Source organism: Corvus brachyrhynchos, unplaced genomic scaffold (genome assembly GCF_000691975.1).
Source record: "Corvus brachyrhynchos isolate BGI_N302 unplaced genomic scaffold, ASM69197v1 scaffold32, whole genome shotgun sequence".
Lineage (NCBI taxonomy): Eukaryota > Metazoa > Chordata > Aves > Passeriformes > Corvidae > Corvus > Corvus brachyrhynchos.
In genome coordinates, this window is record NW_008237919.1 from 5,920,968 (window position 1) to 5,933,855 (window position 12,888).

At 38.6% G+C, this 12,888-nt stretch overlaps 1 protein-coding gene across 7 annotated transcripts in view; it reads left to right on the forward strand.

Annotated features, from left to right (window-relative positions):
• The window catches only part of TMEM117 (transmembrane protein 117), a 198,509-nt gene that overhangs the window by 75,629 nt on the left and 109,992 nt on the right, over positions 1-12,888 (forward strand). For all 7 annotated transcript variants that reach the window (XM_008632769.2, XM_017733148.1, XM_017733151.1 and 4 more), the window contains one exon: positions 7,703-7,802. In XM_008632769.2, the coding sequence (XP_008630991.1) occupies positions 7,703-7,802 (100 nt within the window). The remainder of the gene's footprint in view (positions 1-7,702; positions 7,803-12,888) is intronic.

A 12,888-nucleotide genomic window follows, 5' to 3' on the forward strand; every position in this document is an offset into this window, starting at 1 on the left:
TGTTAATGCTATTTCCAAACCTGTTATTTCCAAATTTTAGTAGTTATTTCTGGAATATCACACACCAAACAAATTATCTGTATTTTAAGATAAGCATATCTGCAACATTTAACAAATGTAACTCCCCCACCACCAAAAAAACTGTTTACAACATTTTTCTAAATTCTAGTAACTCTGAGCATACATTTCTCTTCAATGTACACATGTCTGATTTAGGTTGCTGTTTAGCATTCTTGTTGAAAATTAGCACTCATTGTCCTTCTCAGGATTCATATGGCAAGGGCTGAGATTGCAAACTTTTATGCCTGCAGAGCATGTTACGGCATGATGAGTCAAGATCCCCCTTAAACCCTCAAATTTGGTCTGGCCAAGGCCACTTGTCTTATTTGTGTCCCTGGGCATCTGTTTTATCTAGCATTTTGGCACTTTTTACTAGCCTATTAAAAGAAATGCTAAAAAATGACATGATTCTCTTAACTTGTCACAGTTCTCCTAACTTGCTTCATTATCCACTAAAATAATTTTCAACAAGAAATTCACTTAGCAGTAAGAAAATACCTTAATCCTCTCCTGCAGTGTCAAAGTGGCATGTAAGAGGCAACCCTGTGTGTGATTGCTTCAGTAAAAACAACTTATGCAGCGGTCACAGAGTTGAAATGGAAGCATAAGCAACTACATATAAACAGGTGCAGTGCTTGTGTGAGTGTGTGGTGGGGACAGGTAAGGCTGTGCTGTGTGTGTATGGGTGAGCATTCACCTGTTAGCACAGTAGAATTAGAAATGTTTCTGCAACCTGTCCTTGGCTGAGTATTGTTGCCTATATTTGCAGCAGAAAAATGCTAAATGCACTATGAAGCCTTTGTTTTTCATCTATCTGACTCAACAGAATATATATTTTTATGATACATGTTGCACACGACAGCAAAAATTCTGGAAAATTTGTGAAAGATACCTCATGGACATAATGAATTTAAAAAATCTGTCTGTTTTATTCTTTTGTCAAGTACCTTTTATGCTTTTCCCCAGACCATCCTGTCCATCCTAAGTGCCTTGTAGTGGAATCTGTAGGGTTAGTATGTAATTTTCACTACAGCACTTATGTAATGATGGAGAAAGGTGCTCATCTGAGGGAAGAAATCTGGATTCAATTCCTGGCTTGTCTGTTCATTGTCTCCAATGTTATTTGTCATTTAGGGTTTGACAGACAAAAATGTAGGTGTAGCAAATCCTGTCATTTTAACTCACTGGAAGTATGTGCCAGCACTCACCAAAGTTTACCCAGGCAGGCTGCGTTTCTCCCATAATGGAGGTCCTTAACACTTCTGAATTTGCAGATCCCTAAGATTTCCCAGTAGAGATGCAGACTCTCACAGCCTCTGGCAGTAGGCCTGTCACTATGAGTTACATTCTGCAACTCTGTTAGATGTAAGCTGTTGGCCATTTTCATACATGATACCACTATGGCATACAAGAAAATCATCTAAATTAGCATCCTGCTTTGAATTGCTGTGTAATCCATTGGTCATGGAAACCTGATCTCTAAAGAGAGGTCCAGACTCTATTGGTCATCAAGTGCTTTATGCTTGGTTTGTTGGAGTAAGATCCACAAAAACCCACACAGGAAAATACTACAAATAGCAATAGAAAAAGCTACATTGAGGACAAAAAATATGTTCAAAATCCTGTCCCAGTTTGCTTAGGCATCTTAATTAGGACTGTAGTTATGATCTAATCAAAAACTGACCACTGGCATCCATTCTAAAAGTGAAGGAAAGAGAATATATTTCTTATATGTGAAAGATGATACTTACAAAATATGGAATATACAACTTCAGTTTCACCTCACCTAAGAGAGTCTGAAACATATTTCTCGTCCTCTTGTGTCATCACCTTTTCATATTGAGAATAACAGTGAGGTGCAATTCCCTAACTTTGAAGGGCACTAAACCGGTGTCCCTTGGAATCAGGGACTGGATCTCATGTGTACCCTACCATTTAAGTAACATGCACATACCTCTTCTACATTAACAGACAGAATTGCAATTGCTGCATTTTTCAATGGACCTTGTCTTAAAGGCAGGCTTGCAAAGATAGAAACTAAATGGTCTGTTCCTGTGGACAGTGAGCAGCTCCTGTGTATCCTAGCAAGCTCTACAAGCTCTACAAGCAAAGTCCCCAGAGTAAGTTACACAGCCCTCGGGCCTGTAGACTGGTGAGCAGAGGTCCACAGAATTACAGTTCTCCTGCCTGATTTAAAAAAACCATGTATAAATAAGTTACCAGACATGCTCAGTTACAGCATCTGTCCATCAGTCTCAGGTGTTCTGCACTGTGCCATGGATCTGCCTCGCTATAGCCGAGCTGATTTTGCTTCTCAGATTTTTGTGTCTTGGAGATTAGCCTGCTGAGCCTCTTGTGGCTGTTACCTCTTTGATGTCTTGTCAAGCAAAATCCCTGGTTCAGTGCCTCTTAATTCTCTGTTCTGGTGTCATAGGAGAAATTTCCTCTGTATCTCTAAAGCGTGCACTGGGGGTGGTTAGGGACTGGATGAATAGCTGTTGTGCTCTCTATACTGTTTGCTGATAGCTATGCATTATGCCATCCTCATTATGATGTGCCAGTTTATAAGACAGCAGGTCTTGCTGTCTCTGGGCACCTTCCAGTTCCCCATGGTTCTGACTTCAATTCCTAACATTAGAAGAATAGCTTTACAACTGAGTGAAGTGCTACCAAGTGTCTCATTTGTCATTCTGTCATTTTAGAGTGACAAATACAGATCAGGAACTGTATCTGCAGTCTTTTATGTATGTTTTCAGTTATTCTGACATTCTCTGCCTCTTCTAAATTAATAGTAATGGAATCTTGTGGTGCCACATCTAAACACATACTTCTTTGCAGCCTGTGTGAACTCCCATGCTGTCACTTGTTTGCCAATGTCAAAGCATTTCACCTTGTTAGATACACCAAGGAAGATGAGTTCCATACAGATAATCAGCTATTTAGGGGGAAGGCCAGATAAAACCACCTCAGAAAAGTGCATATCAGACTGCAGAACATGTACAGACATTTTGTTACTCAACATAAAAGATATTTAGGCATCCCCTCCTTTTTAAAGAGCATTACGTTGCCACTCTGTGGGTGCAGTTCTTGTTGGCTCTGTACAGAATATGCTCTGCATGCTATGTGTCAGCCCACTGCCTTCAGTACTCTGGAGTGTATAAAGAACCAGCTGAAGCTTAGTTAAGATGCATCAAGGCTGCTAAAATTGCTTTAAAAGGCTATTAAAACCTCCCCAAAGTGTCTGTGCTCTCATTGCTGTCCCTGGACACCCAGGGTTCAGTTCAGATGTGTCTGGGTTGTCAGTTGTGTCACAGGCCTTACAAGAGATCCAGATCTCTTTGGATCTGGAGACCAAGTTATGTCACATCACTGGGAATTACTTAGTCACATAGGTTTAACAATGCCTTTTGATGCGTGGACATGTTTTTTTTTTGACATGCTAGCCATCAAGCAATAATTAAGGCAAGTAAATCCTTGACCCAGTCTGACTCAGCTCCATTGAGAGTTTGACTTCCTGGTTTACAGTTATATTTAAGCGTCTCTATTCAAGCTATAGCCCATTCTTAGGTCCTGTGATGGTCAAGAAAACATGGTCTCAGCACTGAGTCTCAGTGCTGAGTTTTTTCCAGAGCTTGGAACAGTGTCGATAGCACTACAGTGACTTGTGCATCTTTATCCAATGTAAAATTTAAAACCTTCCATTTGCTTTCAGATTGTTACTCATTTTAGCAGCTGGTAAAGTGTCATCCTTCTTTGCAAAAATGCTCTGATACCTTCCTTTGAACAAAATCTCCAGGCTAGTGTTGCTGTCTCCCTCTTTATCCATTCTGTGCACACTGCTGCTAACTCCAGAAACTGTTCAAATACATTGGGCTCATATGTCTTTTTCTGACTCATGGTTATTAACATACCTTTTGCGTCAACATGGATGTAGACACTTACTTCTGATTTTTATTATTTTTAATCTGTTTTAGAACTGTGTCAAGTCTCCTTTGTCTTTTGGTTCCTCTGTTTTGTCCTATTCTGTTAAAATGTTGGTCTACCTTCCCTAAACTTTGGCCTGCTAAGAGCAGTTTCCCTGGAGCTGCAGCTTCCAGTCTTACTGTGAACAGCTCCCAAATCCCAGTCACAAATTTGCCTTTTATCTATATTATTCACAAGTATTGGCTCCTCAGCCTCTAATTGTTTCCACTTACCCTGTCTTAGAAGAGCATTTTTACTCCGAGCTATAACTGCTGTGTTTTTCACTCAGTGTTTCCTTAGATTATGCTGCTCATGCAATATGCTTGTGCCTTACTGCAGAATACACATATGGTGAAGCAAACAGAAGCCTTTTGACAAGCTATAGAAAATCTGGGCTGTCCATGACAGTTAACTGGAACCCAGCAGATCTTAGTCCTCCTGCAAGGTGCAGACACGGGTCCTAGCCAGGAAGCAGACTTAACAATTAAAGAAAACTACTCTAATCACTAGCTAAAGGTAGAAAAATGTGAGGATTTTCCACAATAGAATTAACTTTACTTTCGGTACTGTTATAATATACATCTTGATAACATCATCAGAAAGTGTGGCTTTTTTGAAAATGTCAAGTGTTCTCATTTCTATTTAAACTAAAACCTGAAAATGAAAACTGGAGGATTAGGTTTTTTTTTTTAAATTCATTTTTAGCAGCCCCAAATCCCTATTTTAAAACAGTCAGTTTCTCTTTGTGTTTTGAAATAAAAAAAATACTGCAGAGATAATAAAAGACACAGGGTGTAATGCTAACAGTTAATGAAATAGTAATGTATTTTATTGATATTTCTAATAAGACAGCAATGTTAAAAATATTCTTCCTGTTCATAAAAAGTTGTAGCTGTATTTTAATCAGTAAATGCACTTAAAACATGCACAGATTATATTCCTAACAGTTTCTTTATAATAGTATGCTATTTTGACACTAACTGAAGGTTTTTCAATTTGCATATTTAATTCAGACATTAATTACTTGCAGACTGGAATGCACAATTTATACAGGCTTCTTTGGTGCTTTCATATTTGAAATGACAAAAAAAACTCTTGGGAAGATGTGATACTTTCAAGGCCTTTCTGTGTATTTAAGTATTTTGTCCGGATCCTTCAACCTTATTATAAGCCTTCTGATACTTCTAACATTCATAAAAACAAGTGGTTACACTGAGAATTTCAATTTCCATTAAAAAGAATCACTTATATCTGGTTTGAGTTCTCTTCTACTAGGTAACACCCATATTCAGGGATCAGTGACCTCTCAGCCTTTTTGGTTAGCCCCCCCTGTGTCCAGCAGCCTGCCAGTGGTGGCTTTGGCAGGCCTGCTCTATATGACAGGGCTATAGGAGTCACCCAAGTGGCCCATTTTCTGGGGGTGTTATGCAAGTGTTTGCTTACTGTACACCTGTAATCATGTATAGTGCATATGAGAATGTGTAGTGCCTATAAGAAAAGGTGAGAAGCCTGGGGTTTTGTATGTGTCTCTCACTGATGGAGAAGACTAAGATGTGCTTTGCATTTGAGGGCCATTCCTTAAAAATGACACTTACTGCTGTGCCTTCTTTGTGAATAAGACACCTTCTTAAGGAGTGCAGACTTGATGATTTTCTGCCTTCACAGATGTTACAAAAATGGCATGCCCAAGATGCAGGAGAAAAGGAATTCTATGTATTTTCCAGTTAGAAAGCATCCGGGAGAATATATCTGGGAGGGTTGTTCTTGCCTGTTCTCAGTCTTCCTTTGTTACTGCTATTGCCCTCTCTTGGAGACAGAGCATTGCAAAAGGGAGACTTCAGGCTGACCCGATGTAACTGTTCTTGGTTTCTTACACCCTCATTTATAACATGGTCAATTTAGGATACTGATGATCTTATTAACTCCATGGAATGTTATTAAAAATACTTTGGAGGCTTGGAAATTTTTTTTCTCTTTTTTTAAATTTTTTTTTTATTTCCAGCAGAAAATCAGAGCCAGCATTTATGTGCTGTTCTGCAGAAAAAAAAAAAAAAGATGGCATTTTTGTTAGTGACATACCAGCTGAAAGGTCATAATGTGTATGTGAAAATGGCTGTTACTGTAGGACATTTTTCATGTGTCATGAAACTATTTGATGACGATAGTATTTCTACTCTACAACATATTAAATTGTGTCTAAGAAATTATGCCATGCTGTGCATGGATTTGTGCTAGCAAGACCTTCCACACTGATCAGTTATTTAGATTTTAACAGAACAGGCCCAGAAAGTGGGATCAGTTTGCACTGATCCAGTTGCAGAGATAGGGTCTGTTATCTCCTAGACATTGTAATATTTGGTATGTAGTAATGGTAAGATTTGAATAATGGATAGCACAATGTTAAAGGACACTTTTACAAGTAACTGTGTCACTGTGTGCACTCTTAAATAGGCATAACATTACATAAGCAATGTTTACAAGTGTCTTGAAAACAAAGATATCACTTGTAAGATTAAAATACATTTGCCATTCATATTCATTATCATCAATATTAGCTCTGGAGGAGAGTCACTGTTAGGGACCGAGTCTGGAGAGCTGGCCAGATAAACAACACAGACACCAATTCGATTTAAGCATTGTTCTTCCTTTATTGTTCAACTATGCAAGCTTAGATCTACTTTTGCAAAGATTCATACCCAGTCCCTCTAGGATAGTCTCTAATCAGTGAGGGAGCCGACCAGTGTATACCTTGCCAAGGTCTCTCAGGGGTGCCTGCAGCCAGGTGCTTTCCAGGCCTGCCTGCAGCCAGGGGCTGTTCAGGGGCTTTCCCAGCAATCCTGGGTTGTCCAATCTTTCCAGGGGTATCATATGCCCCTGTTCCATAAGGAATCCCTCTACAAGTCACCTCTTGTTGACCACTATAAAAGTTTTTTAGAAAAGGATATCAGTATATTAAAAGGTATGGGTTTTTTTTCAGAAAGGTTTTAATCTGGAGCAAGTAACTTTACCTTCTTAATTGTCCTTATAGCATCTTGGTGATCCCGAAGTTAGAAGTCAAATTATCATGTGAAGTTGTAAATCCTATCTGTTGCATCATTTAAGCAGAATGGAAACGCTTCTTTTGGATTTAAGTAAAATATGTCTGTGAAAATAAATTGTAAGAATCTAGAGACAGTGACATCTCACTGAAATTTTGCAAAACTTGCTTGTACTGATGTGTTAAAAAATGTGGTTGTATGACTGATAGAGTGAAAAGTTAAGCAGCTCAATTATCTTTTTAAAGATACCTTAAAGATTTTCATTTTTCTTCATAAGGATTTTGCAAAGTCACCAATTCCAAGAATGTTGCAATTTTATTTGTATAAAGGAAGAAGGTAAAAACTGTAAAACATTTTCTACTTCCAGAAGCTTTACATAATCCTAAAGTCTTTGCCAACTGTTATTTTAGCACCTTCAAAAGACACATGGACTTCAAAATCAGATTCACATTGCATTTCTAATTGGAATCGACCTATATGAGTTCAGTTCTATGTCAAGACTCAGATCTAGCAGAAAAGGTTATTATGAAAGAAATGGGAAATCTTTCACAAATAATAATTATTTTTGTCACTAATGCAAGTTCTTTGTAACTACATTCAGCAAATATGTATATCTTACGTTTGTGTTCTTGTTTCCACAGTGCATACATTATAACAGACTTCATGGGCATCAGGAATGAAAATTTTATGAAGGTAGCTGCAGTTGGGACTTGGATGGGAGATTTTGTCACAGCATGGATGGTAAGAAACATAATTGCATTTTAAAAGGAAAGGAATATGTTTGTTGCTTTCAAGAGAAAGAGGAGAGGAGAAGAGAAAAAACTCAATTTCTCTAAGTGTTTCACCCCAGAAAAGTAAAAAGTTAACAAATGCATAATGGCAGGTATGTAATTAGCTGACTGTCCAGAAGAGCTTCAGTTAAAATGTATCAGAGTGATTTTTTTTTTTCTGTGAGTGGGAATTTTGCCATTGAATTCTGCATGTTGGCCCTTCTTTGCTATCAATTAGCATCACAACTTGCCATCTCGTGAAACAGTGACTAACAGCTAAAAATAAATAAGTCTGATGAAAAGAATTAAAAAGAGAAGAAAAATTAAACTGAAAGATGTGATAGAGAACAATGGAGATGAGGGAAAGCAAGCCAGTTATGTGCCAGCTTTTGAAGATAGTCTGATGTGAAACTACCTGATTAAGTTTGTGTCTAATTTAGGACTTGGAAAAATTAAATTTTTACTTGGATTATACTTGCTACAAAGGCTTTCTTCTGAGATATGTGCAAGCCAAAGATCAGCTTAGTAAAAGAGAACCAGAAAATTACAGTTAATTTTTGGGAGCAAAATAAAGCATGTGCGTATTTTAATTGTGCAGAAAAGGCATTACTTAAACACAAAGTGATAAAAAGTGAATTTAATAATTTTTTAAGATTAGGTTTTTATAATTAGTGCAGCTAAGATTTTTAGCAATTGTATTTTAACAATGTCTTCTAGCCTCCATATTTGGAACATACTGTACAACAGACAGAAGGGGGAAAAAAACCATCAAGGAACTTTTCAGGATGTTCAGTATGTGTCAGTGGTTTGTCCAAGACAAACTGTACTCTGTGAAATGGTGGCCATGAAAAGGAAGCACAGAGAAAATAATTTATATATGCTTTACAGTAAGGACATCACAGAATTGGTGCCTTGACTAATGTTGACAATTAATGTGGACTTCTGAATTGGTAATAAAAGTCATGGGTACTTCTGAATACCTTTAGCTTGCTTTTTTTTCATGGGCTTCCACATCTTTATTCCACTATCGAAGAAGAGATGATGCATAAGCTAAGCTGAATTGAGAGAGATCATGTACATAATACATATGTGACTTAGAGCTCTAGTGGTAGATTGCACGCAGGTTGTACTGCATTAGGTAATATGGGGTTTTTTCAGTCCCTCTTTTCTCATTTCCACAAAAAAACCCATTATGTGCAACACTGTATAAAGCATGGAAATGGTTGATTCAAGAGGCATGAGAATCCCGATTGTTTTCTGTGTACTCAAAGCCCTTTCCGGTCTCTTCAGCAGTGGAGGCACAATTGGATTTTGTCACAGCAAACTCCAGTGGCAGATGAAGTTATCACTGAAGAAGGGGAGAGAGACTAGGAGAAACTACAGAAGTGGTTTGATTAGAGGAGACTGTTTAAATTAGTCTGGTACTGTTAGCTTTCAGGAAGAGTAGAGAACATGGAATTAGAGGGTCAGTGTATTTTAGGACATGCTTTGATTGCATGAGGAGAATTAAGAGGTGTAGTGATTCATGTTAGATCTTCAGAGCAAAAGTGAATAGTGATATTGATGCCATGGTGATTTTTTGCCTTTCCTTTTATACCCCTTTCATATACCTTTTTATAACTTTTATATTCTTAGTGGTTTTTTGCCTACATTCTTAGAATTATTTGTCAAGCTAGGAATCTAAATATCTTAGAAGCCTTGTAGTTAGGGATCAGAAAGCCCCAGACCCCAAGGTCCTCTCCAGAACACATTCTGTAAGCTAAGATAGAACCATCCAGGGGAAGGCTCCTTGGGGAGGGGGGCTCACTCAAGCCTCTCATTGGGGAATCTTTGATAGATATGCTAATTAGTAAGACCTATAATGTTATACCAGATCTTTTAGAGGTGGGCATTGCAGTGTGCATTTTGGTGCATTTGACCTGGACGTGTGCACCTAAGGATCCTTAAAATAAATGCCAAGGTAAAACCCCTTTTTCCCTTCTAACCGTGTTTGATTCTTGATTTTAAGACCAGGAAAAGGCATCAATATTGCTTCTTCAATGAAATCTGTTGGCAAAGTATATCAACCAGGCAATGGAAATGACAGTGTTCAAGGGCAGCTGAGCCTGAGAACATCAAACGAAGCTACAATGTCAGGTAGAGAGGTATTAGTAAGAGAGGAGATTGGGCATGCATGCTGGTGCATGGGCATGTGCATTGGTGCAAATCATCCCCCACGGCGTCTGACTTAAGCAATCTATCTTATGCTATATGAACAGAAATTGTTGTGTTATTTATATTTGAATTTGCTTGACTTTATGCTTATAAAGCCCAGCATGGAATTGATGTCAAAGTGATATGAGTCTTCTGCAGTATTATATTTTGTGAAGTTTCGACATCCTGTTTCGAAACAGGAAAGAAAAAACAAACATGTAAAGAAATGTTTGCACATCTTCCCATTCACAACACTGTTTGTATTTTCTAATGTTTATTAAGTTTTTTTAAAGAAACCATCCATCCATAGACTTCAAGGCAGAAGATAAAAACGAAGATGTAGCCTTCACTGTGTTTGAACTATGGGAATTAGGATCTTATTCCCTATTTAATTGGAAACTTTGGGGATAAGTAAAAATAAAACAGATGGGATTAAATTGAAAAATGAGTAATCAATAAACAATATATTACCCTAAGACAGTGAGGAGGTGCTTATTAAATCAGGAAAGTGATTGAAATGGGAAAGTATATTTTGGATTGCTGGTTGTTTTGGATTGAAAAGGCAGAAGTAAGTCTTTCTCCTCAACACTTCCTATCTCACTGACTAGTTTGGTGACAGGATCTGACTCAATTTCTAATAAAATCAGTGATATTATTTCCATTGTGTGTAATGAGAATGGGGCCATGCTTTGGGTGTACAGAAGCTTCACCTTTGTCCCTCTGGACAGGAGCGTCTGCTACTAATAAACATCTTTGCTGAAATCTGTAATAGGTGTTAGATGTTCTAAAGTCTGTGAAGAAGGGAATAGGTTCAGTAAACTGGCTGTCTCTAGGCACTTTTCCCTCTTTGAAGCCATGGAAGTATATCTTGCAATCTTGCACCTGCTTTGACATGCCCTCCTGCTCCCATAAAAAGTGAATTGTCCTCATGGAGAATGGTTTTGAGGCAGACACCACAGAGTTTTGCACAGTAGGACACCTTGGAATAAAAGGCTGGATTCCACCCAGACAGGCCTATAAACTAGCAATTATGGCTGCCTTCTGGGAGAGTGCAAGCAGGCTGAGGAAGGAGCTGATTCGAGGGCAGAATCTCTCATGATTAGAGTGGCCTCTCTGTGAAGACGAGCAACCTGCTGCAGCTGTGTTTTTGTGAGGGACACAGTCCTGAGCATGTGTGGCAAGGCACGCTCAGAGGATACCTACAGGAGTGGGTGGCACTGAAGAGAGCAGAGTAGTGTTGGCTTTCAGACTGTCAAAAATGTTGTTCCCTTTTGGTGATGGCTTTTTGGGCTCTACAAAGATTGGCCCTGAGCTGTGAACTATACTCATACCACATGGAGAGCTTTGCTTACCAGCTGCCATTGCCATTTGCATTAAAGACATATTGCTGCCTACAAACCCTACATACATGTGTAAGAGTCAAAACAGTAGTTTAGAAGTTTGTTGTATCTTTCTTAGACCTTGCTTGTTAGGATTATCAGAAGCTGGAGCTGTTATCTTCAGCCATTGTCTGGTACTGATCTCTATGAATATACCGGGCTGATCCTCCTGACAAGAGATCCTATTCCTATTTACCTTCTGTCTGAACGGTAATTTAGTTGAGATTCTCTTTTCCCATGTTAGTTGCTAGAGAGAACTGGGAACATTTGAGAGATCACTGAACAGCAGAGACTCTGCCTGCTCCTATTATCAGAAACAATGATAAACTCAAGGGATGGTTTAGTATATTATTCATCAAACTAGGGTTTGCCACATATGTACCAGCATATTCTTTTTAATAAGAGAAGCCAGGAATTTTTTCATCACTGTGCTTTATCAGAGTACTTGACACAATGAGTGTGAACTGAATCATTGTAGCAATTCCTGACTGTTCTTTTTGACACCTTTGCTTGATTTCAGTTTGACTTCTCCCTTGTGTGGGACGATGAAGACTTCCAGGACTATTTCTCTTTCATCATCTTAGCAGATGAATTAGTAGGAAGTTAGGAAGTAGTACTTCCAGCATAGTCTGGATGGCAAAGTGATAGATCACTATGGTTCCACTGATCCAGTACTGACGTAGACACATCATATCCACTTGAACAGATGGATATGGAGGTAGAGACCTTCTACCTAAGACTTCTTGTCAGGACATAGTATTGGGATTTCAAAAGGTTAGTACTGAATCTACACCTCCCTTTCCTCAGTAGTGGAACTGGATAATGACTCCCATATACACAAGTTGCCTGGCCTTCTGTGAAGTCTTTTAGTGAAAAGAGTCACTCCATTAGGTGACATTCTGAAATATAACTTGTGGTGGAATGCTGCTCCCCTTGATAAAGCTTATATGACTTTATGCAAGAAGGATTTTCTGTTCTCTGAGATTTTCAGGATTAGCTATAAAAGCTCCAGTTTTTCAGCCCTATAATTCCAGGGGAAAACCTCGCACTATTTTGTGTTCTGGCTTTGCTAATTGTGAAAGAAAGAGATTTTGTCCATGTTTTTTTTTCATTCACGTTTCTCTGCTAAACTTTTTTGTCTTCATCCTCTGGTGAAGAAACTTTCTGTGTTTTCCCATTCTGTGTGATTAACATGTCTTACCCAGGCAGTCCCAGTGTAGCCAGTAAAGGGGCCTGTGGTTGGTTTGTAAAGAGTACTCTAAAGGGCTGAAACCTTCCACGGAATTCTTAATGCTATTTATATCAATAGCTGACAGGTTTAAGTTGATGGTTACTGCCATGCAAGCACACAGTAAATCTGTAGAGTCCTAAACCAGAATGTTTTCTGTCACATGCACCATACTAGAACTCAGGCTACATCTGAAAAAAAGCCCAGTTTCTCCACCTGGTCAGACCAAAAATCCATCCGGACTAGTATCCTACCTC